We start from the raw sequence: 20,577 nt of genomic DNA, 5'->3' as shown, positions 1-20,577 counted from the left end.
CTTTGACCTCCCATTTTTGGCATTCTATAGAACTTCCTAGACAATTCTACAAAATGCCTGATTTCACACATTGAGGGTAACATAATAATGCACGTTGTGTTTTATTCTTTTTTTTTTAAATATTGCAAGCCTCTCAAAAGTCACTTCGGGGTGAGATGGGCATCAAATAAATTTAATAAATAAAGTAAGAGCTCTGCTTGAAACACTGGAAAGCTGTTGCTCATTAACATTGAACAGTAAAATGGGCAGCAGGTTAAAAATGTGTCAAAAATGTGCAGCGTAGAATTTTGCAGGGCATGGAAGTGATGTCTACAATATGGTGTCTTCCTACCAATTAATCTCTGTAGAGAAATGGGATGGACATCTGCTGGGGGGGGGATCTTGAGCGGTTCTGAAAATGGTTGGTTTTGGGGGAAGGCTGGTCGATGCCAGGAGAGGGGAGTCCTTGTCATGGGTTCGGATTCTGCCCTTGAGCGTGCAAAGAGGGTGCAAGCTTGAGCTAAAGGCCTCTTGGTTCTCCTCCTTGCATTTCTTGAGAGGGCGATGCACATATAGATGGTGGTGTGTGTGTGTGTGTGTGAACTCTGTGCATTCAGACCAGCGTGTCTCAATTTTGCCAGCTTGAAGACGGGTGGACTTCCAACTCCCAGAATTCTGCCTGGGGAATTCTGGGAGTTGAAGTCCACCCGTCTTCAAGCCGGCAAAGTTGAAAAACAGTATTTTAAACCAGGAATGAGGCCTTTTCTTAAAAAATAATAATAATAAATAAGCTGCCGGTGCAATTGGATGGACGGAGAGACCCTGAGCGGTAGGGAAGGGCTGCACATGGATCGTCATATCGCTCGTACCCAAACCAGGTTTATTAAGCTGCCATTGATGTGTCTCATCCTAATAACTTCCTGTTTTCTCTTTTCTGCAGGCCTGCTGGAAACGGGACTTCTAAGGCAACACAATGACGGGCAGGTAGGATGTTTTTCCCCAAAAGAGCTCACCTTCCTCTTCTTTTTGCTCAGTCTACGGCAGGGGTGTCCAACCTTGGCAACTTTAAGACAAAGCTGGCTGAGGAATTCTGGGAGTTGAAGTCCACAAGTCTTAAAGTTGCCAAGGTTGGACACCCCTGGTCTACGGTATCGTGCTTTATTATACATCTCCATCCTAGTTACATTGTGGTTATTTCATGGAGCCCCCTCGCTAGACGATTCAGAAGCTTAAAAACAAAACTTTTTCACTGGTTAAATTCCGCAGTTGTGGCCAGGAGAGTCTTTGTGCAACTTTGTGCTGGCCTTTTATCTGGATCATGCAGCCCTGCACGGTGTTGGGCTGTAAGCACAACCCCCATCTGTGGACGTCGGGCCCTCATACCACCCTCATGGTGTCTGTTTCTGACCGTTTGAGCAGCCACATGCACATTTGTGGCCCGCTGGAGGTCATTTTGCAGGGCTCTGGCAGTGCTCCTCCTGTCCCTCCTTGCACAAAGGCGGAGGTAGCGGTCCTGATGCTGGGTTGTTGCCCTCCTACGGCCTCCTCCACGTCTCCTGATATACTGGCCTGTCTCCTGGTAGCGCCTCCATGCTCTGGACACTACGCTGACAGACACAGCAAACCTTCTTGGCACAGCTCGCATTGATGTGCCATCCTGGATGAGCTGCACTACCTGAGCCACTTGTGTGGGTTGTAGACTCCGTCTCATGCTACCACTAGAGTGACAGCACCGCCAGCATTCAAAAGTGACCAAACCATCAGCCAGAAAGCATAGGAACTGAAAAGTGGTCTGTGGTCACCACCTGCAGAACCACTCCTTTCTTGGGGATGTCTTGCTACCTGCCTCTGCTTTCCACCTGTTGTCTATTCCATTTGCACAACAGCATGTGAAATTGATTGTCAATCAGTGTTGCTACCTAAGTGGACAGTTTGATTTCACAGAAGTGTGACTGACCTGGAGTTACACTGTGTTGTTTAAGTGTTCCCTTTATTTTTTTTGAGCAGTGCATTATTTTACATATAACAACTGTTGCTAGGATTACATACACACAGCACTGGAAACAGGGAGATATACCACAAGAGGGCATAGTGATAAGGAAAATTCTAGACAGCACAGAAATAGACAGGTTGACTTTAGAGTTAAATAATAGAGAGGAGTCGATATTCAATCTGGGACGCTTGAGTTTGAGAATAGAAAGAAGAGTCATACTGTAATTAATTAAGGGATATGAAGCTATATATACTGAATGTAGAATTAACAGAAAATGTACTATGTAACAAGTGATATAAACAAGGAGTAAGCAATAGTGAATTAGTAGGAAAAGTAATATGTAATAATTGCAATGTAATAGAAAATTAAATATAAGAATATGATTAAGAAATGTAAATGATGTCTTTTTTTTAAATAAAGTTTTACTTGGGTTTTCACACACAAAATACAAGTAAAACATCTTTTTTGAAAATAGCATGGTCCCGGGTTGAACTTCTTTATACAGACACAAAACTCAATTTCATGCTCCTTTTTGTATTCTATTCCATATCTTACACTATTTTACATTTTCTATATAGCTTTTCCCCTCTTAATTTTCTCAATTTTATTTTGATTATCTCATCTCAATTCAAATCATTATATTTATACTTTTGCCTGTTCTGTTTCAATTTCATATTATCTTTTCTCATTAAACAAATTTTCTCCTGTAGTTACTAATTGGAGTATGACACCTTTATATCTTTTAATTACATCCATTCAACTCTTATTTAAACTTCAATATATACCTTAAGTTTATGACCTTCAATATAATACATAATACATAACTTCCAATCGAATTCTGCTTGGCACATTCTTATAATACTATATTCTTTAAAAAAAAGAAAGAAAGATTGTAAATATATGTAATTATAAACCCTCATTCCATTCCAGTTCAGTTCTATCATTAATAATCATTAAAACCATAACATCTTTAACACTTCCTTTTCAATTAAATATACTTCCTTAAAAACACATATAATCTCCATAATTAATTTTTCCCTTATTTCTCTTCACATATGTTTTATAAATCATTAAATATACCTTTTGTTACATTTATTTATTGACAAGCATTCCACTGAATTACGATAGCTATTTTATCAGACATTTTAATCATACATTGTTTCATATTTTCTAAAATTATTTCTGCTTCTAATATAACCAAACTGTCTTATGTACCTTTGCAGAATCCCTGTTTCCATTAAGTTTTCACCCATTATCTCTAAATAGACCCTGTTTCTCTATATTTTGCTTCTGTCCTTTATAACTTCTTTTCCTTTCTTTCTTCCCTCTCTTCTTCTCCCTCCCCTTTTACCCCCTTGTCTCTCTAGTTCTAATTCTCTCTTCTGCATTTCCCTCTTCTGTTGCTTTCTGATTTTATACTTATTTTTCAGTCTATTTTTTTTTGGAGTTGTTTTTCCCAATCTTAAACTTTCTATTCTCTTTCTCCCCTTTCCTTTTTTTCCCCATCTAAGATTATACTTGTTCATTAAAGATGGCTTCTTCTTTGTCCCAGTCTTCTTGTTCTGCAGGCATTTCTTGTTGTTTCTCATAGTTCCAAATCTCCATTTCTAAAAACTGAAATACAAGCCAAAAGAACCTCTCCTTCTTGTGCATCTTCTTTGTACTTTTTAAGTTCCATTTTCAGTTCTTCTAAAAGTGGAGCCATTTTAAAAGTTTTAAACAACCACCCGATTGATTTTAGTCATTCAAAACAATAACCAAGAATCCAGAAATCATCAAGTAATCCAGATAGTCCCAAGTTATATCTTCTTATTTCTTTTTCGACTTTCTCTTCCTGGGGTTTTTGTTGCGATATTTCAGTTAGAATGTATCTTTTGGAAGTCTTGTTGAGATTTTGCTGTAAGTTCTTTTTAATTCCAGGCAGTCTCCTCCCTTCCAGATCCTGCCCTTTTATTCTTCCTCTCTCCTTTCCTGTTTTCAAAAGCTTTTAATTATCCAGAAATCTTTATTATCCCTTTGACTTTTTATTTTCAGCATTAAATGCCTTATTGATGTCAAAGTGGATTTTTTCCAATTTCTTGCTTAAGTCTCTTAGCTGTCAGTATAGGAAAAGGAGAAAACCAAATCTTTTCCCTTTTCTCTCTCCTTCGCAGCTTAAAAATCTTCTTAGGGAACAATGTTATTGTTTTTTAACAGTTTCAATTCCAGGGTACCTTATTTGTTGTGCGTTTGCTGTTTGACCCGATCAACCAAAACTTTCTCTTCTTATCTTCCTCCTGCACATTCTTTTCCGGTCGAGTTCTTCTTTGTGGTGGCCATTTCTGACCACTGCTGCAACCGCCTTCGGGAAAGGGACTAATGGCCAGCTGGGAGGAGAGATGTGGCTCTCCTCAACCCTGCAGGCAGTCTCCCCCTCTTCACCACCTCTACGGGGTGGCTTAGCCAGCCGGCTCGGGCGCTCCAGCGGCGAGCACGGATCGAAGCCTCGCAGAGACGCAGGTCTCGGTCTGTCGCTGAAGAAGCTCAAACCGGAAGTCGTGCGTAAATGATGTCTTCAATGTTGATATAATCAGACATGATATTTTTCCGATTAAAATCAGAATTCCGATTTTTTTGGAATCGCCTCTTCTCCTCCTTCCTCCCCTCGGAGGCCCCGAGTCAGGAGTTACTACCGCTGGCGCGGCTCTGCGTGGTTTCTCCAGTCCGCGTTGCCTCAGGAAGGGAAAGCCAAAAAGGAAGAGCCAGCGGCGGCGCTTGCAACGGCAGCAACGGCTCCTGGTTTTGCCTTCCTTCCCGAGGCAACGCGGACTGAGCTGCGCCGGGCGGTAGCAACTCCTGACAGCCCCAGCCGGATACCTGAGCGGAGCCCGGGCGGGCGGGCGGGTACGAGCGGAGCCCGGGCGGGCGAGCGGAGCCCGGGCGGTGTGAGCGGAGGCCGCTGAGCGGCAGGAAAAGGGAGCTGGGCAGCGATTTCTTGGCGTGCGGTCTCTTTTGGCCGGCCCTGATTTTTTTTTTCAGAGGGGAATATCATGCCTGTATAATTGTGTATTTTTTAAATTGTTGGAAAACTGAATCAAGTTTATTTAAAAAAAAAAAAAAGAAATGTCTCCAAGAAACCCATCAAGCTCAGAGACCACCAAGGACCCCTCAAAAAAAAAAAAAAAAAGCATGGATACTCAAAGACCTGCATTAATATAGTAAGGCAGAATTGGGGTGCTTGGTGTAGTATGTGAACCCAGCAGCCATGGTGGGGGATCTGCTCCTCAGCATGGCCTTGTTTTGTACCTTGGTTGTGCCCAGAATGTTAATTGTGAGGTTCTTCGTTCCCTAGGTTGTGGTGCAAGGCCACTTTTGCTGGCTACAAACGAGGCCTCCGAAACCAGAGGGAGCACACGGCCCTGCTAAAAGTGGAAGGCGTCTATTCCCGCAACGAGACCGAATTCTACTTGGGGAAAAAATGCGCCTACGTCTACAAGGCCAAAAAGTGAGTCGCCGATCACAGGGCTTGCTTGTTTCATGCTCCCCATCTTGTGGGGTCTATGCGCGCACACAATCTTCGCAATGTCGATGAAACGTCCTGGTCCCCTGGAAAGATTTGCTGCTCTAAAGCAGGGAGCCTCCCACTTTGGCCACTTGAAGCCTGGCGGACTTCAACTCCCAGAATTCCCCAGCCAGGCGTGTCTGCTTCTTTTTCTCTTATCCCTTCTAAAGTGGAGAGAGAGATTGCAGAGGAAGGGATCGCAAGAGAGCAAGCTATGCTGGCTGGGGAGAATTCTGGGAGTTGAAGTCCACAAATCTTAAAAAGTGGCCAAGTTTGGAGGCTCCTGATATAGAATACCGAATAAGGAATTTGTCTTCGGTGCAAATGCTCTTGGTGTACATAAAAATAAAATAAAATAAAATATATTTGTCAAGAATCATAGGTGTAACGCTTAATAGTCGTCAAAGGGTGCAAATCAGCAATCGAATCATACGAGGAAACATAATAATAAGCGATCAAATTATAGTAGTAAACAGTCAATTAAAAAAATCGTAAGGATGCAAAGCCACCAAGTTCCTTTCATGCAGTCATAAGTGGGAGGAGATGGGTGAAAGGAAGGATGAGAAGAGGAGTAGTAATAGCGGGGATTCTCCAAACTTGGCCACTTTGAGACTAGAGGTCTTCAACTCCCAGAATTCCCCAGCCAGCCTTGTCTGTTTCTTTTTCTCTTACCCCTCCTAAAGTGGAGAGAGATTGCAGAGGAAGGGATCACAAGAGAGCAAACTATGCTGGCTGAGGAATTCTGGGAGTTGAAGTCCGCCAGGCTTAAAGTGGCCACAGTTGGAGGCCTCTTGCTCTATAGAGGGTCCAACAATTTAGCGTGTGGCTCTGTTGTCATTACGCACAGGGGTGGTAGATGCGGGGTTAAAAGGAGCAACAAGGTCTTATGGGTCTTGTGACATATTTGTGTTGTGGGGTGTCACAAAACAGTATAGGGTTGTGATGGGGAACGTGTGGCACGCATGCAACAGGTGGCACGCAGAGCCCTCTGTGGGCACACGCGCCGTTGCCCCAGCTCAGCTCTGCTGCGTGCGTGTGTCTCCTACCAGCCAGCTGGTCCTTGGGCCTCTGCCACACATGTGCAGGAGTGGGGCGCATGCAGGTGTATGCGCGGGGGACATGCACACCTGTGGGAGCGGCACGCATGCACGAGAGAGATGTGCACACATGGCATTTCGAGGATGCGCGCGCGAGAGCGCTTTGGGCCCTCAGTGCGGAAAAGGGTTAGCCATCACTGGTCTAGGGTCTCCTCCTCGAGCAGTGGGCTGGACTAGAAGACCTCCACGGTACCCTTCCAGCTCTACTCTTGATTCGGATTCTCTTGAAAAAAAGCACCTTGGAGTCTTCTATTGATGCAGTTCTTGGTGCAAGGCAGAGTTGAGGCAAAGGGTGAATTTCTGTGCTCTTGAGACCTCAAACAAGATGGATTGATGATGTAAACGTGGGCCCAATTGGCCAAAGAAGGTTGGTTGGAAACCTGCAGAAGAAGAGGCCTTCATCGCGCAGTGGATGGACAGTGGCTAAGAGGATGAGGGTGGAGGTGGACAGGGTATCATTATGGTTGTAAATCAAGGGTGGGCCTTGTATGCCTTTTCGGAGCACCTGTCCTATCCATTTGCCGAGCCGGGAATCACCAGGGTTTCTAACGGAATCTCTCTCTCGTTTGGCCAGCAACACGGTGACTCCTGGCGGGAAGCCCAACAGGACCAGGGTCATCTGGGGGAAGGTGACCCGTGCCCACGGAAACAGCGGCATGGTGCGAGCCAAATTCCGCTCCAACCTGCCTGCCAAAGCCATCGGACACCGGATCCGAGTGGTGAGGATGAGAGCGGCTTCAGGCCGGTGGGGAGGGGGCTTTGAAATCTGGTTTGAGGGTTCTTAAAAAAAAAAAAAAAGCCTGCAAATATCATGAATCTGATTTTTATTCTTATTTTTTTAAATTCAGTGCAAGGGCACTGAATTGCATCCTCTTGTTTGGCTAAAACAGGGGTGTCAAACTCGATTCCATCCAGGGCCACATCAGGGTTGTGTTTGACCTTGGAGGGCAGAGGAGGGGAGTGTGGGCCGTGGCTAGGGTGTGCCATGGTGGGTGTGACCGGAGGCATGGCCAGGGTGGGCGTAACACTGAATTCGTCTTCCTTTCCTTCCTTCCTTTCCTTCCTTCCTTCCTTCCTTCCTTCCTTCCTTCCTTCCTTCCTTCCTTCCTTCCTTCCTTCCTTCCTTCCTTCCTTCCTTTTCCTCTTTTTCCTTCCCACTCCATTCTCCTCTCTCCTTCCTTCCCCTCTTCTTTTTCCTTCCTTGCTCTCTTCCCATCTTTCCTTCTTTTCCTTCGTCTTTCCCTTCCTTCCTTCTCTTCTTTTTCCTCCCCTCTTCATTCTCCTTCCTTTTCCTCTTTTTCCTCCCCACTCCATTCTCCTTTCTTCTTCCTTCCCCTCTTTCCTTCTTTTTCCTTCCTTGCTCTCTTCCCATCTTTCCTTCTTTTTCTTGGTCTTTCCTCTTTCCCTTTCTTTTTTCCTGTCCCTTCTTGGATGCTCACAAGCAAAAGGAGAAACATTTCTCCCTTTTGTTTTTGGTTTGTTTTTCTAGCCCTCTGCCAGTGAAAATGCACACACACACACACACACACACCTACCTGAGCTCCATTTTCACTAGCAGAGGCGCCGTAGGCCGGTCTTTTGCCAGATCTAAGCACCCTGTGGGCCAGATCCAGTCCCCAGGCCTTGAGTTTGACATCCCTGGACTTAAAACACCTTTCCTGGGGCTGCAGAGAGTCACAGTTGGGCTGGTGAGATGGGAGGGGAAAGTCGTAGGAAAGGCAGAAAAATGGTTACGGGAGGGTTCTGCTTCTGTCTACGTCTGGTAAGCATTTTTCTCTTCTTTTCACAGATGCTGTATCCATCCAGGGTCTAAATGTATGCTGCAAATAAAATTGAAAGTATATTTCACTTTTGTAGACTTTTGTCTTGTCTTGCCTTTTACTTTCAGTCCGTGGCAGCTTTTGACGACACAAATAATTTGTCCTTTCAACGGGCAGCAGAGGGTTCTTCTTTATTGCTAACCGAAACAATTAAAATAAAGCCGTGTTCCACGTTAATGGCAACTCCGCTAGAGTTTTGCACGTACTCAGTGGTGACAGTTTTCCATCATAAATTAGTCCTTGATTTATGACTGTCATTAAGTCTAGAATTGCAGCCATGAATCATGCTGGTCATTAAGACCTGGTTTTTACAACCGTTTTTTTTGTGGAGGTCATTAAGCAAACCCATGTCAAGGTTTCTGGCGTGACTGGGATGCTGCAAACAGCCAGGGATGTGGGCTGGTGGCCAAACTCCCCAAATCCTCTGCCTTTGGCAGGCTCAGGTGTCGGATCTTCGAATCTGGGTTGTAAGTATCGTTTTGGGTGTCCATCGTAACTGGTGACATTCACTAAGCAGCCAGTCGTAAGTTGAGGACTACCTGTTCGTTGATGCGCAGTAATCTAATTCTTCAGCGTATTTAGCTTTATAAACTTCTCTTTGCTTGTGTAGAATCCTTAGAGCTGTAAGATTGGGAAGGACCCCAAGTCCTATCTTGTTTCAACCTGGAGGCACCCCCCATGCAGAAAAACCCATTTAGCTGTACGGATTAGAGAATTATTACTTATATCCCGCCTTTATTATTTTTACAAATAACTCAAGGGGGTGAACTTTGCTAATGCTGCTTCCTCCTATTTTCCCCACAACAACAGCCCTGTGAGGTGGGTTTGGGCTGAGAGAGGGACAGGCTCAAAGTCACCCAGCTTGGCTTTCATGCCTAAAGTGGGACCAGAACCTGGTGATTGAAAGAAAGAATGATCTTTCTGCGCCAACTCAGGAACCTCGAACTGCCCAAGGAGCTGCTGATCTGGTTCTACAGAGGAATGATTTAGTCTGTCCTCTGTACCTCCGTAACTGTCTGGTTTGGTTCTGCAACCCAACAGGACAGACACAGACTCCAGAGAGGAATTAGGACTGCAGAGAAAACAATTAGTACCCACCTGCCTTCCATGGAGGACCTGTATCCTGCACGAGTCAAAAAGGGCTGTGAAAATATCTACACACCCCTCACATCCCGGACATAAACTGTTTCAACTCCTTCCCTCAAAACGAGGCTATAGAGCAGGGGTCCCCAACCACCGGTCTGCAGACCGGTACCGGTCTGCGGAACAACTCCTACCGGGCCGCTGGCTTGCTCGGCGGCGCCATCTTTTTGATGAAAAAGTGCTTCCGGTGAGCTTTTCCGGTAGAAAGCTCACCGAAGCACGCTTTCATCAAAAAAGATGGCGGCGCCAGCGCTTCCGTGAGCTTTTCCGGTAGAAAGCTCACCGGAAGCACGTTTCATCAAAAAGATGGCGCCAGCGCTTCCGGTGAGCTTTTCCGGGTAGAAAGCTCACCGGAAGCACGCTTATCAAAAAAAAGATGGCGGCGCCAAGCGCTTCGTGAGCTTTTCCGGTAGAAAGCTCACCGAAGCACGCTTTTCATAAAAAAGATGGCGCCAGCGCTTCCGGTGAGCTTTTCCGGGTAGAAAGCTCACCGGAAGCACGTTTTCATCAAAAAGATGGCGGTAGCCAGCGCTTCCGTGAGCTTTTCCGGGTAGAAAGCTCACCGGAAGCACGCTTTCATCAAAAAGATGGCGCCAGCGCTCGGTGAGCTTTTCCGGGTAGAAAGCTCACCGGAAGCACGCTTTCATCAAAAAGATGGCGCCAGCGCTTCGGTGAGCTTTTCCGGTAGAAAGCTCACCGAAGCACGTTTTTATCAAAAAAGATGGCGCCAGCGCTTCCGGTGAGCTTTTCCGGGTAGAAAGCTCACCGAAGCACGCTTTTCATCAAAAAGATGGCGGCGCCAGCGCTTCCGGTGAGCTTTTCCGGTAGAAAGCTCACCGGAAGCACGCTTTCATCAAAAAAGATGGCGGCGCCAGCGCTTCGGTGAGCTTTTCCGGTAGAAAGCTCACCGGAAGCACGTTTTCATCAAAAAGATGGCGCCAGCGCTTCGTGAGCTTTTCCGGGTAGAAAGCTCACCGGAAGCACGCTTTCATCAAAAAGATGAGCGCCATGCGTGAGCTTTTCCAGGTAGAAGCCATTTCTACCCGGAAAAGCTCATCGAAGCGCAACACCGCTTATCTTTTTTGATGAAAACGCTGCTTCGGTGAGGTCACCGGAAGCACTTTTTCATCAAAAAGATGGCGGCGCCCAGCTGATGCCAGTACCGGGCTGCGGCGTAAAAAAGGTTGGGGATCACTGCTATAGAGCACTGCACACCAGAACAACTAGACACAAGGACAGGTTTTTCCCCAATACCATCACTCTGCTAAACAAATAATTCCCACAAGACTGTCCAACTATTTACAAAGTCTGCACTACTATTACAATTAATCTTCTCATCATTCCTTATCACCCATCTCCTCCCACTTGTGACTGTATGACTGTAACTTTGTCACTTCCATCCTTACGATCTATATGGACTGTTTCCTAGAATGATTGATTGCTTATTGTACCCTGTGATTATTATTAAGTGTTGTAACTGATGATTCTTGACTCTTAACAAATGTCTCTTTTCTTTTACGTACACTGAGAGCATTTGCACCAAAGAGAAATTCCTTGTGTGTCCAATCACACTTGGCCAATAAAGAATTCTATTTTATATTCTATTTTATTTCATTTCATTTCTATTCTATTTCTATTCTATTTCTATTTCTATTCATTTCTATTCTATTCTATTCTATTCTATTCTATTGTGCTGCCCATTGCCTGTCCACAGACCGGGCTTGGCTACCTCTGCCTTAATAAACCAGGCTTCCAATACCACAGCCTTCGTTAAGCAGAACGACCACTGAAATAAAGCTGCACTCTTCCGCTTCCTGACCCCCCTATTTGTACAGGGCTATTTTTGGAACTTCAGAACACCCCCTCCTCAGCCCCTACCTCTCACCCACCCCTGGAGAGCAAGGGATGCATCTTCGCACGTCCATTGAGGAAAAAGAAAAAAGGGAAAACAACAGCCACGGGAAATGCTCACCGTTTCTCTGTGGCTGTTGGCGAAAATTTTTAATGCTTTGCAAACCGCCTTCCCAGCTGAATAAATGAAGGGGGTGAGTGGGTGGGAGGTTCTTTATTTTTTATTTATTTATGTTGCATAGTTCTGACCATCCAGCCCCTCAAAGGGTTGTTGTTTTTTAGCTTTGCAGCCACAGAACCTGACCCACGTCGCAGGAGGCCTATTTCACAAACTTAACATGAAGCATTAACCTGCCCTTTGCCGTACAGGTAGCCCTCTATGATCACAATTAAGCCCAACATTTATATTGCTAAACAAGGCGGTTGTTAAAAGTGAGTTTTGACCCATTTTGCAACTTTTTTTTGCCTTAGTTGTTCAAACGAATCACTGCAGTTGGGTCAATCGTGCCATTTTTAAGCGAAAGCTGTTAGTAAGACTACTACTGTGATGGCGAACCTACGGCACAGGTGAGAGCCATTTGTGCCAGCATGGGAGCCGCAGGCAAACTGACCTCACTGCGCACATGCGTGCCTCACAACTGGTTTGAGGCCTTTTTCGGCCTCCCAGAGGCTTGAAAAAAGCCTCTGCAGGCCGAATAATAGGCCTGTTTCATCACTTCCTGTAATACCGGAAGTGATGAAACGGGCCTATTATTCGGCCTGCAAAGCCTGCAGAGGGTTTTTTTTCAAGCCTCTGGGAGGCCGAAAAAGGCCTCAAACCAACCGGAAACCAGCTGTGAGGTGCAGTGCAGATAAGGGGGCGGCATGGGGGAAAATTTTCGCTTGCAAGCGCAGGTGGTGTGAGGGGGGGTCACATTACCTTCTGGATGCTGGCACACAAGCGCGCACATGCCAGCACACACACACACAATTTTTGCCACAGGAGCCCCAAAAGGTTAGCCACCACTGATCTACTAGTCCCCATTTCCCATTCAAGTACTAATCTGGTCTGGCCATGCTTGGCTTACTAGTTAAAGTGGTCCGGATGTCACATCCTTTTCTGAAGGCATGTAGTAGAAAACAAGTAGAGCTGGGGACAGAGTTAAATGTGTCATCAGCTTAGAGTCCTTGGGTTGCTACAAACAATCGCTTGAATTCTGTTGAGCCTTATCGGTGCCAATTTAGCCCTGTTGATCGACTAGACTCCTGTGTATACACTTGAATAAATCTGTATGTATTTCCATTTCTAACTTAACGTATGATCCTGATCCTTTTTGCCCGACAAGGCAGTTGCAATTTCCAAACATATCCTGCGTGTTGCAATCCTCTAACCTTTGCATTATTGAGGCTTGGATGGCGTTTGCGTTCCCTCTGTGTGACCTGCAGAAACCAGCTTCAAGTAGCCATTTCAACTAGAAATTCTGAGGGGGGGAATAGGTAGGTAGATAGATAGATAGATAGATAGATAGATAGATAGATAGATAGATAGATAGATAGATAGATAGATAGATAGATAGATAGATAGATATAGATAGCACAGACAGATACATAGATAGATATACAAATAGATAGATAGATAGATGATAAATAGATACATGGATAGATTAGATAGAGAGATGATAGATAGAGAAATGATAGATATGTAGATAGATAGATAGATAGATAGATAGATAGATAATGATAGATAGATAGATTAGATAGATAGATAGATAGAAAGATAGATGATAGATAGATGATAGATAGATAGATAGATAGATAGATAGATTAGATAGATTAGATAGATAGATAGATAGAAAGAAAGATAGATAATAGATAGATAGATAGATAGCATAGATAGATAGATAGGTAGATAGATAATAGATAGATAGATAGATAGATAGATAGATAGAAAGAAAGATAGATAATAGATAGATAGATAGATAGAATAGATAGATAGATAGATAGATAGATAGATAATAGATAGATAGATAGATAGATAGAAAGATAGATAGATAGATAGATAGATAGATAGATAGATAGATAGATATATTGATAGATTAATAGATAGATAGATAGATAGATAGATAGATAGATAGATAGATAGATAGAAAGATAGATAATAGATAGATAGATAGATAGATAGATAGATGCCCAAGGAGCTGCTGATCCAGTTCTACAGGACATACACAGACTCCAGAGAGGATTTAGGACTGCAGAAAACACAATTACTACCCACCTGCCTTCTATGGAGGATCTGCATACTGCACAGGTCAAAAAGAGGACTGTGAAAATATCTACAGACCCCTCATATCCTGGACATAAACTGTTTCAACTCCTTCCCTCAAAACGACGCTATAGAGCCCTGCACACCAGAACAACTAGACACAAGGGGAGTTTTTCCCTGAACACCATCATTCTGCTCAACACTGTACAACTATTTACAAAGTCTGCACTACTATTAGTGTTAATCTTATCACTCCTTATCGCCCATCCCCTCCCACTTGTGACTATATGCCTGTAACTTTGTTGCTTGTATCCTTACGATTTATATGGACTGTTTCCTAGTATGATTTGATTGCTTATTTGTACCCTATGACTATTATTAAGTGTTGTACTTGATGATTCTTGACTCTTGACGAATGTCTCTTTTCTTTTTATGTACACGGAGAGCATTTGCACCAACACAAATTCCTTGTGTATCTAATCACACTTGGCCAATAAAGAATTATTCTATTCTATTCTATTCTATTCTATTCTATTCTATTCTATTCTATTCTAATTCTCCTTATTCCATTCCATTCCATTCCATTACAGATAGATAGATAGATAGATAGATAGATAGATAGATAGATAGATAGATAGATAGATAGATAGATAGATAGATAGATAGATAGATGATAGATAGATAGATAGATAGATAGATAGATAGATAGATAGATAGATAGATAGATGATAGATGATAGATAGATAGATAGATAGATAGATAGATAGATAGATAGATAGATAGATAGATAGATAGATAGATAGATAGATAGATATAGATAGATGAATAGGGATAGATAGATAGATAGATAGATAGATAGATAGATAGATAGATAGATAGATAGATAGATAGATAGATAGATAGATAGATAGATAGATAGATAGATAGATAGATATAACTAAATCCAGGGGAATTTGTTTAATCAACCCTGAAGTGTTTCTGGACACTGTGCTTCTTTCTGGTTCAGCCTTTTTTTCTCCTCTTTTCTGGTCTCTTCATTTTCTCACTTTGAATTATTTTATCCTATTCATATTAATATGGGTAGTTTACAGGTAGTACTTGTTTCATGTTAGGGATTGTGTTGGGTGTTATATAACATTAGGGTGTTATTTTTTTTGCCATGGGTACAATTGTAGGGTATGATTTTAGTTGTAAACTAAAATGAAGGGGGGGCGGTGTTGCAGCCCAAAACTTTGGAACGTGTCCCCTGGCCAGGGAAAATGGTGAGGAGGGCTAGTGGTTAAGGCAGCAGGCTAGAAAAACAGGAGAGGGTAGTTCCAGTCCCACCTTAGGCACAAAAACTGGCTGGGTGACTTTGGGCCAATCACCAGGAGACTGAGAGTTCTAGTCCCGCCTTAGGCATGAAAGCCGGCTGGGTGACTTTGGTTCAATCACCAGGAGACGGGGAGTTCTAGTCCTGCCTTAGGCATGAAAGCCAGCTAGGTGACTTTGGGCCAATCACCAGGAGACGGTGAGTTCTAGTCCCGCCTTAGGCAGGAAAGCCAGCTGGGTGACTTTGGGCCAATCACCAGGAGATGGGGAGTTCTAGTCCCGCCTTAAGCATGAAAGTGAACTAGGTAACTTTGGGCCAATCACCAGGAGACTGTGAGTTCTAGTCCTGCCTTAGGCAGGAAAGCCGGGCTGGGTGACTTTGGTTCAATCACCAGGAGACGGTGAGTTCTAGTCCTGCCTTAGGCATGAAAGCCAGCTAGGTGACTTTGGGCCAATCACCAGGAGACTGTGAGTTCTAGTCCTGCCTTAGGCATGAAAGCCAGCTAGGTGACTTTGGGCCAATCACCAGGAGACTGTGAGTTCTAGTCCTGCCTTAGGCATGAAAGCCAGCTGGGTGACTTTGGGCCAATCACCAGGAGACAGGGAGTTCTAGTCCCGCCTTAAGCATGAAAGTGAACTAGGTAACTTTGGTTCAATCACCAGGAGACGGGGAGTTCTAGTCCCGCCTTAGGCATGAAAGCCAGCTGGGTGACTTTGGGCCAATCACCAAGAGACAGGAAGTTCTAGTCCCGCCTTAGGCATGAAAGCCAGCTGGGTGGCTTTGGGCCCATCACCAAGAGACAGGAAGTTCTAGTCCCGCCTTAGGCATGAAAGCCAGCTGGGTGGCTTTGGGCCCATCACCAAGAGACAGGAAGTTCTAGTCCCGCCTTAGGCATGAAAGCCAGCTGGGTGGCTTTGGGCCAATCACCAAGAGACAGGGAGTTCTAGTCCCGCCTTAGGCATGAAAGCCAGCTGGGTGGCTTTGGGCCCATCACCAAGAGACAGGAAGTTCTAGTCCCGCCTTAGGCATGAAAGCCAGCTGGGTGACTTTGGTTCAATCACCAGGAGACGGGGAGTTCTAGTCCTGCCTTAGGCGTGAAAGCCAGCTGGGTAACTTTGGGCCAATCATTCTTTCTCAGCCCAATCCACAGGGTTGGTGTTGTGGGCAAGTAGAAAGAGAATATTGTTCTGCCTATTAGCCACAAGATTAACTAACTCCCTGTGGTTTCTAGCTTAGTCTCCTTGTAACATCGGGGATTATTCAGATATTGGCAAGGAAATATGCCATTCTCACTCTGGCCCATGTTAAGTCACAGTTTTCCTTATCATGCTGCACTGTAAATTTACAATTAGCCAGGAATACAGAGAAGGCCAAAGCAAAACAAAACCCATCACCTGCTTAGCTAGATACCTGCCGCATAGCCCAAAATACTTGTGACTCATGGGTGTCTGGGAGAAGGAATTGAGGCTACCGAGTAGCTGAACTTTGAGCAGTTAATCAATAAAGGTAAATAGATTAGGGGTGGACCTTGGCGGTTACGTTCAGCTGAGCCATTCAGTTATCAGCCTGTTGGAAGGACAGGTCAAGTTTGGTGTTAAATATTTTTTTAAATGGGAGTTTTTAAGAGCAGCCCCCCAGTCAGTACTGTTGGGGGAGAGGGGCCAGTTTAGCAACTTCTCTTATGGTGCACCGCTCTTTCTGATATTTAGGCCCTCAACTGCAGTGTAAAACTGGGCCAAGGTTCAACCCAGACCATTGTGCAGCCATCTTGACTTTTTTGACCTATTTGGAGACATCCCTGGTTTAGCTATTCTTTTTTGAACGAGGGGAAGGTATAACTGTGAATACATCAGGATTCATCAGGAAAGTAAGTGTTCATGGCCACGATTCCAGGATGAGTCTTCATTTCACTAGGTCCGTGATGGCGAACCTATGGCACCCGTGCCAGAGGTGGCACACAGAGACCTCTCAGTGGGCACATGCACCATCGCCAGCTGCTTTCTGGTTTCTGGTGCTGGCCAGAAAAAGCACCGGAAAACAGCCCCAAAACAAGCTGCTTTTCGGGCTGCTTTGGAGCCTTTTTCAGGCTGTTCTGGGGGCCATTTTGGTGCAAAGGATGGCCTATAAGCAGCCCAAAAAACAGCTTGAAAATGGCCTAAAAACGCCCCCCCCAAATGGCCTTAAAATGCCCCCAAAACAGGCTGTTTTCTTGTCGTGTTTTGGGCCATTTTGGTGCAAAGAATGGCCTTTAAACAGCCCCAAAATGGCCTTAAAATGGCCTTAAAATGGCCAAAAAACCCCAGGCAGTTTTCCATTCGTGTTTTGGGCCATTTTCAAAGCTGTTTTTGGTGTGAAAAATGGCCTGAAAACAGTCAGAAAAGGGCCCAGAAAACAGCCCCAAAACGGCCTGAAAACAGTCCAGAAAAAAGCCTGAAAATGGCCTGTTTTGGGGGACCATTTTCAGGCCATTTTTCACACTAAAAATGGCCTGAAAAAGGGCCGATGTGGATCAGGCCGCAACTTTAATCCTCCCCCAATTCTCTTTTGGGCAGCAGAGACAAAGAGGGGCAGGTTAGATTTTGATGAACAGGGAAGGAAACCTTTCTAAGCAGGAATATTTGAGGAGGAAGTGCTAAAGGCCGTATTTGTTTAGGCAACATACCAGCGCACGGCCTTGTTTTGCAAAAGGTTGTTTGCTGGGAACTCCAAACAGGGGTGGAAGAGGAAAAAAACAAGAGGCTGTTGTGCTGCCATTTGCTAGCCTCCATGTTTCCAGTGTCTTACTCCACTGTTGTGCGTCCCTCCCCAAAACAGGTTCCTGAACCTCCAGTGGCAAATATTTCCAAGCTCCCTGCAGTAAACCCAAGTTTGAGGGTTGTGTAATGCACACACTTCTCCCGTGGTGTTGTGGGGGGGGGTGGGGGGGGGGGGGGGGGGGGGGGGGGGGGGGGGGGGGGGGGGGGGGGGGGGGGGGGGGGGGGGGGGGGGGGGGTTGGGGGGGGTGGGGGGGGGGGGGGGGGGGGGGGGGGGGGGGGGGGGGGGGGGGGGGGGGGGGGGGGGGGGGGGGGGGGGGGGGGGGGGGGGGGGGGGGGGGGGGGTGGGGGGGGGGGGGGGGGTGGGGGGGGGGGGGGGGGGGGGGGGGTTTTGGTTTTTTTTGTTTGGGGGGGGGGGGGGGGGGGGGGGGGGGGGGGGGGGGGGGGGGGGGGGGGGGGGGGGGGGGGGGGGGGGGTGGGGGGGGGGGGGGGGGGGGGGGGGGGGGGGGGGGGGGGTGGGGGGGGGGGGGGGGGGGGGAGGGGGGGGGGGGGGGGGGGGGGGGGGGGGGGGGGGGGGGGGGGGGGGGGGGGTGGGGGGGGGGGGGGGGGGGGGGGGGGGGGGGGGGGGGGGGGGGGGGGGGGGGGGGGGGGGGGGGGGGGGGGGGGGGGGGGGGGGGGGGGGGGGGGGTGGGGGGGGGGGGGGGGGGGGGGGGGGGGGGGGGGGGGGGGGGGGGGGGGGGTGGGATATGCTGTATTCCAGGAGGTTGGACTAGATGACCTCAAAGGTCCCTTCCAACTCTGTTATTCTGATAGAACAGAATAGAATATTGGATGAAGAACAGGATAGGATAGGATAGGATAAATAGGAATAGGAATAAATATTGGATGAAGAATTGAATAGAATATTGGGATGAAGAATAAGAATAGAACAGAATAGGCATAGGAATAGGAATAGAATAGAATAAATATTGGATGAATAAAAGAATAGAATAGAATAGAATAGAATAGAATAGAATAGAATAGAAAATAGAATAGAATAGAGAATAGAATAGAATAGGAAATGGAATAGAATAGAGAATAGACCAGAATAGAATAGAATTCTTTTATTGGCCAAGTGTGATTGGGCACACAAGGAATTTGTCTTGGTGCAAATGGTCTCAGTGTACATAGAATAGAATAGAATAGAATAGAATAGAATAGAATAGAATAGAATAGAATAGAATAGAATTATTTATTGGCCAAGTGTGATTGGACACACAAGGAATTTGTCTTGGTGCAAATGCACTCAGTGTCCATAAAAGAAAAAGAAATACATTTGTCAAGAGTCAAGAATCATCAGGTACAACACTCAATCATAGCCATAGGGTACAATAAGCAATCAAATCATACTAGGAAACAGTCCATATAAATCGTAAGGATGCAAGAGACAACGTTACATACAGTCACAAGTGGGAGGGGAGGGGCGATAAGAAGTTAAAAAGCTCTGTTTAAAAAATCAACCAGAAGAGAGGGGGAAGGGACCTCGGAGGTCTTCTAGCCCAACCCCCTGCTCTAACTAAGGGGCCTCTCGCGGCGTCCCTCCCGGCTGCAGCAGCAGCGGCGATCGCCGGGACTCAGACCGGGCCGGCCGGGTTCCGGAGGCGGCGCCTGGCGCGGCGGGGTAGAAAAGCGCCGGGCATCGGCGGCGGCGGGCCAAGACGGGCAGCACCGGCGGGCCATGGAGCCGGAGGCGCTGCGGGACCTGCGGGCGCTGCTGGAGCGGGCGGGCGGGCGGGAGCCGCTGCGGCTGGCGGGCGAGGTGCGCCCGGCCGAGCTGCAGACCTTCGCCCGCGATCTCTTCGCCGAGCCGCCGCCGCCGGAGGAGGAGGAGGAGGAAGGGGGAGACCGAGGCCGTTGCAGCGGGGAGGCGGCGGCGGCGGCTGCGGCGGGCTCGGGTGCGCAGCGGCTGCGGGCGGCATCCGTTGCGGGGCTGCGCGCTGCTCTTCGCGCTCTTCCTGCCCGCCTCGCTGGAGCAGCCGCGGGAGATGCGCCGCCTGCGCGAGATCCTCCGCGACCTGCGCGCCCAGCTCCCCGCCGCCGCCCCGCCGCCCGCCGTGGTCGGCGTGGTGCTCTTGCTGCAGCCGCCGAAGAACCCCGAGGCCCCGGAGGCGGCGCGGCTGCAGCTGGAAGGGCTGCTCCGGAGGGTCTTCTCTCCTCCCGCCGCCGCCGCCGCAGCCGCGATCCCGGGCTGCCGGATACGTTGCAAGCGGTCGCTTACCGGCCGGGGACGGCCGGGAAGCCCGGGAAGCCGCTTGCCGAGCGCTGCGAGCCGCCTTGAAGCTGCGAGCAGGTGCGCACGGGGCCCTGGGGGCAGGCGGAGATGGCGGCGCCCGTGGGCGCCCTCTTGCAAATGATCTCCGCGAAGGTCGCGGTAGCGCTGGGAGCCCCGCGGGTGGGTGGGAGACGAGACCATGTTTGTTTTTTTTGGGGGAGCGAAATGCCTTGACCCCCCAGAAAGGTAGGTGAGTTCTTAGGTGAGAAGGGAGGTACAGATATAGTAGAGTTGGAAGGGACCTTGGAGGTCGTCTAGTCCAACCCCTTCCCCCCTCGAGGAGACGCTAGACTATTTCACATTAGGTGGCTGTCTTTAATGGGAGTCCAATCTTCAATGTGTTTCCTGACCTGGCCTACCTTACAGATTAACAGAGTTGGAAGGGACCTTAGAGGTCGTCTAGTCCAACCCCCACTCACCATCAAGGAGGAGGCGCTGTGCTATTTCAGATAGGTGGCTGTCTTTAATGGAAGTCTAATTTTCAGTGGGAGTCTGTTTCCTGACCTGGACTAACTTACAGATACAGAAGATACAG

The 20,577-nt window shown here is 47.1% G+C and overlaps 2 protein-coding genes across 2 annotated transcripts; both read left to right on the top strand.

Moving 5' to 3' along the window:
- Positions 1-834: 834 nt before the first annotated feature.
- On the top strand, positions 835-8,458 carry RPL35A (ribosomal protein L35a). The gene is made up of 4 exons (XM_087965571.1): positions 835-963; positions 5,304-5,456; positions 7,185-7,329; positions 8,400-8,458. Exons 1-4 carry the CDS (start codon positions 953-955, stop codon positions 8,421-8,423), a joined length of 333 nt encoding a protein of 110 aa, XP_087821697.1. The 5' UTR covers positions 835-952; the 3' UTR covers positions 8,424-8,458.
- Positions 8,459-19,286: 10,828 nt separating this feature from the next.
- C4H2orf72 (chromosome 4 C2orf72 homolog) lies at positions 19,287-20,571 on the top strand. The gene is given in 4 exon segments (XM_087965577.1): positions 19,287-19,651; positions 19,653-19,929; positions 19,932-20,001; positions 20,004-20,571. Coding segments are annotated over 4 exon segments (783 nt in total). The 5' UTR covers positions 19,287-19,448; the 3' UTR covers positions 20,237-20,571.
- Positions 20,572-20,577: the final 6 nt, after the last annotated feature.

Source organism: Notechis scutatus, chromosome 4, assembly GCF_049901735.1.
Source record: "Notechis scutatus isolate UNSWTSFEM ecotype Mainland chromosome 4, rNotScu1.2, whole genome shotgun sequence".
NCBI lineage: Eukaryota > Metazoa > Chordata > Lepidosauria > Squamata > Elapidae > Notechis > Notechis scutatus.
This window is presented reverse-complemented; position numbering and strand designations above follow the sequence as displayed.

Excerpts from the sequence above, each read along its gene's own strand:
- RPL35A (XM_087965571.1), top strand. Across the intron at positions 5,457-7,184 it reads TACGTCTACAAGGCCAAAAA|CAACACGGTGACTCCTGGCG; the intron begins GTGAGTCGCCGA and ends TCGTTTGGCCAG. Across the intron at positions 7,330-8,399 it reads TCGGACACCGGATCCGAGTG|ATGCTGTATCCATCCAGGGT; the intron begins GTGAGGATGAGA and ends TTCTTTTCACAG.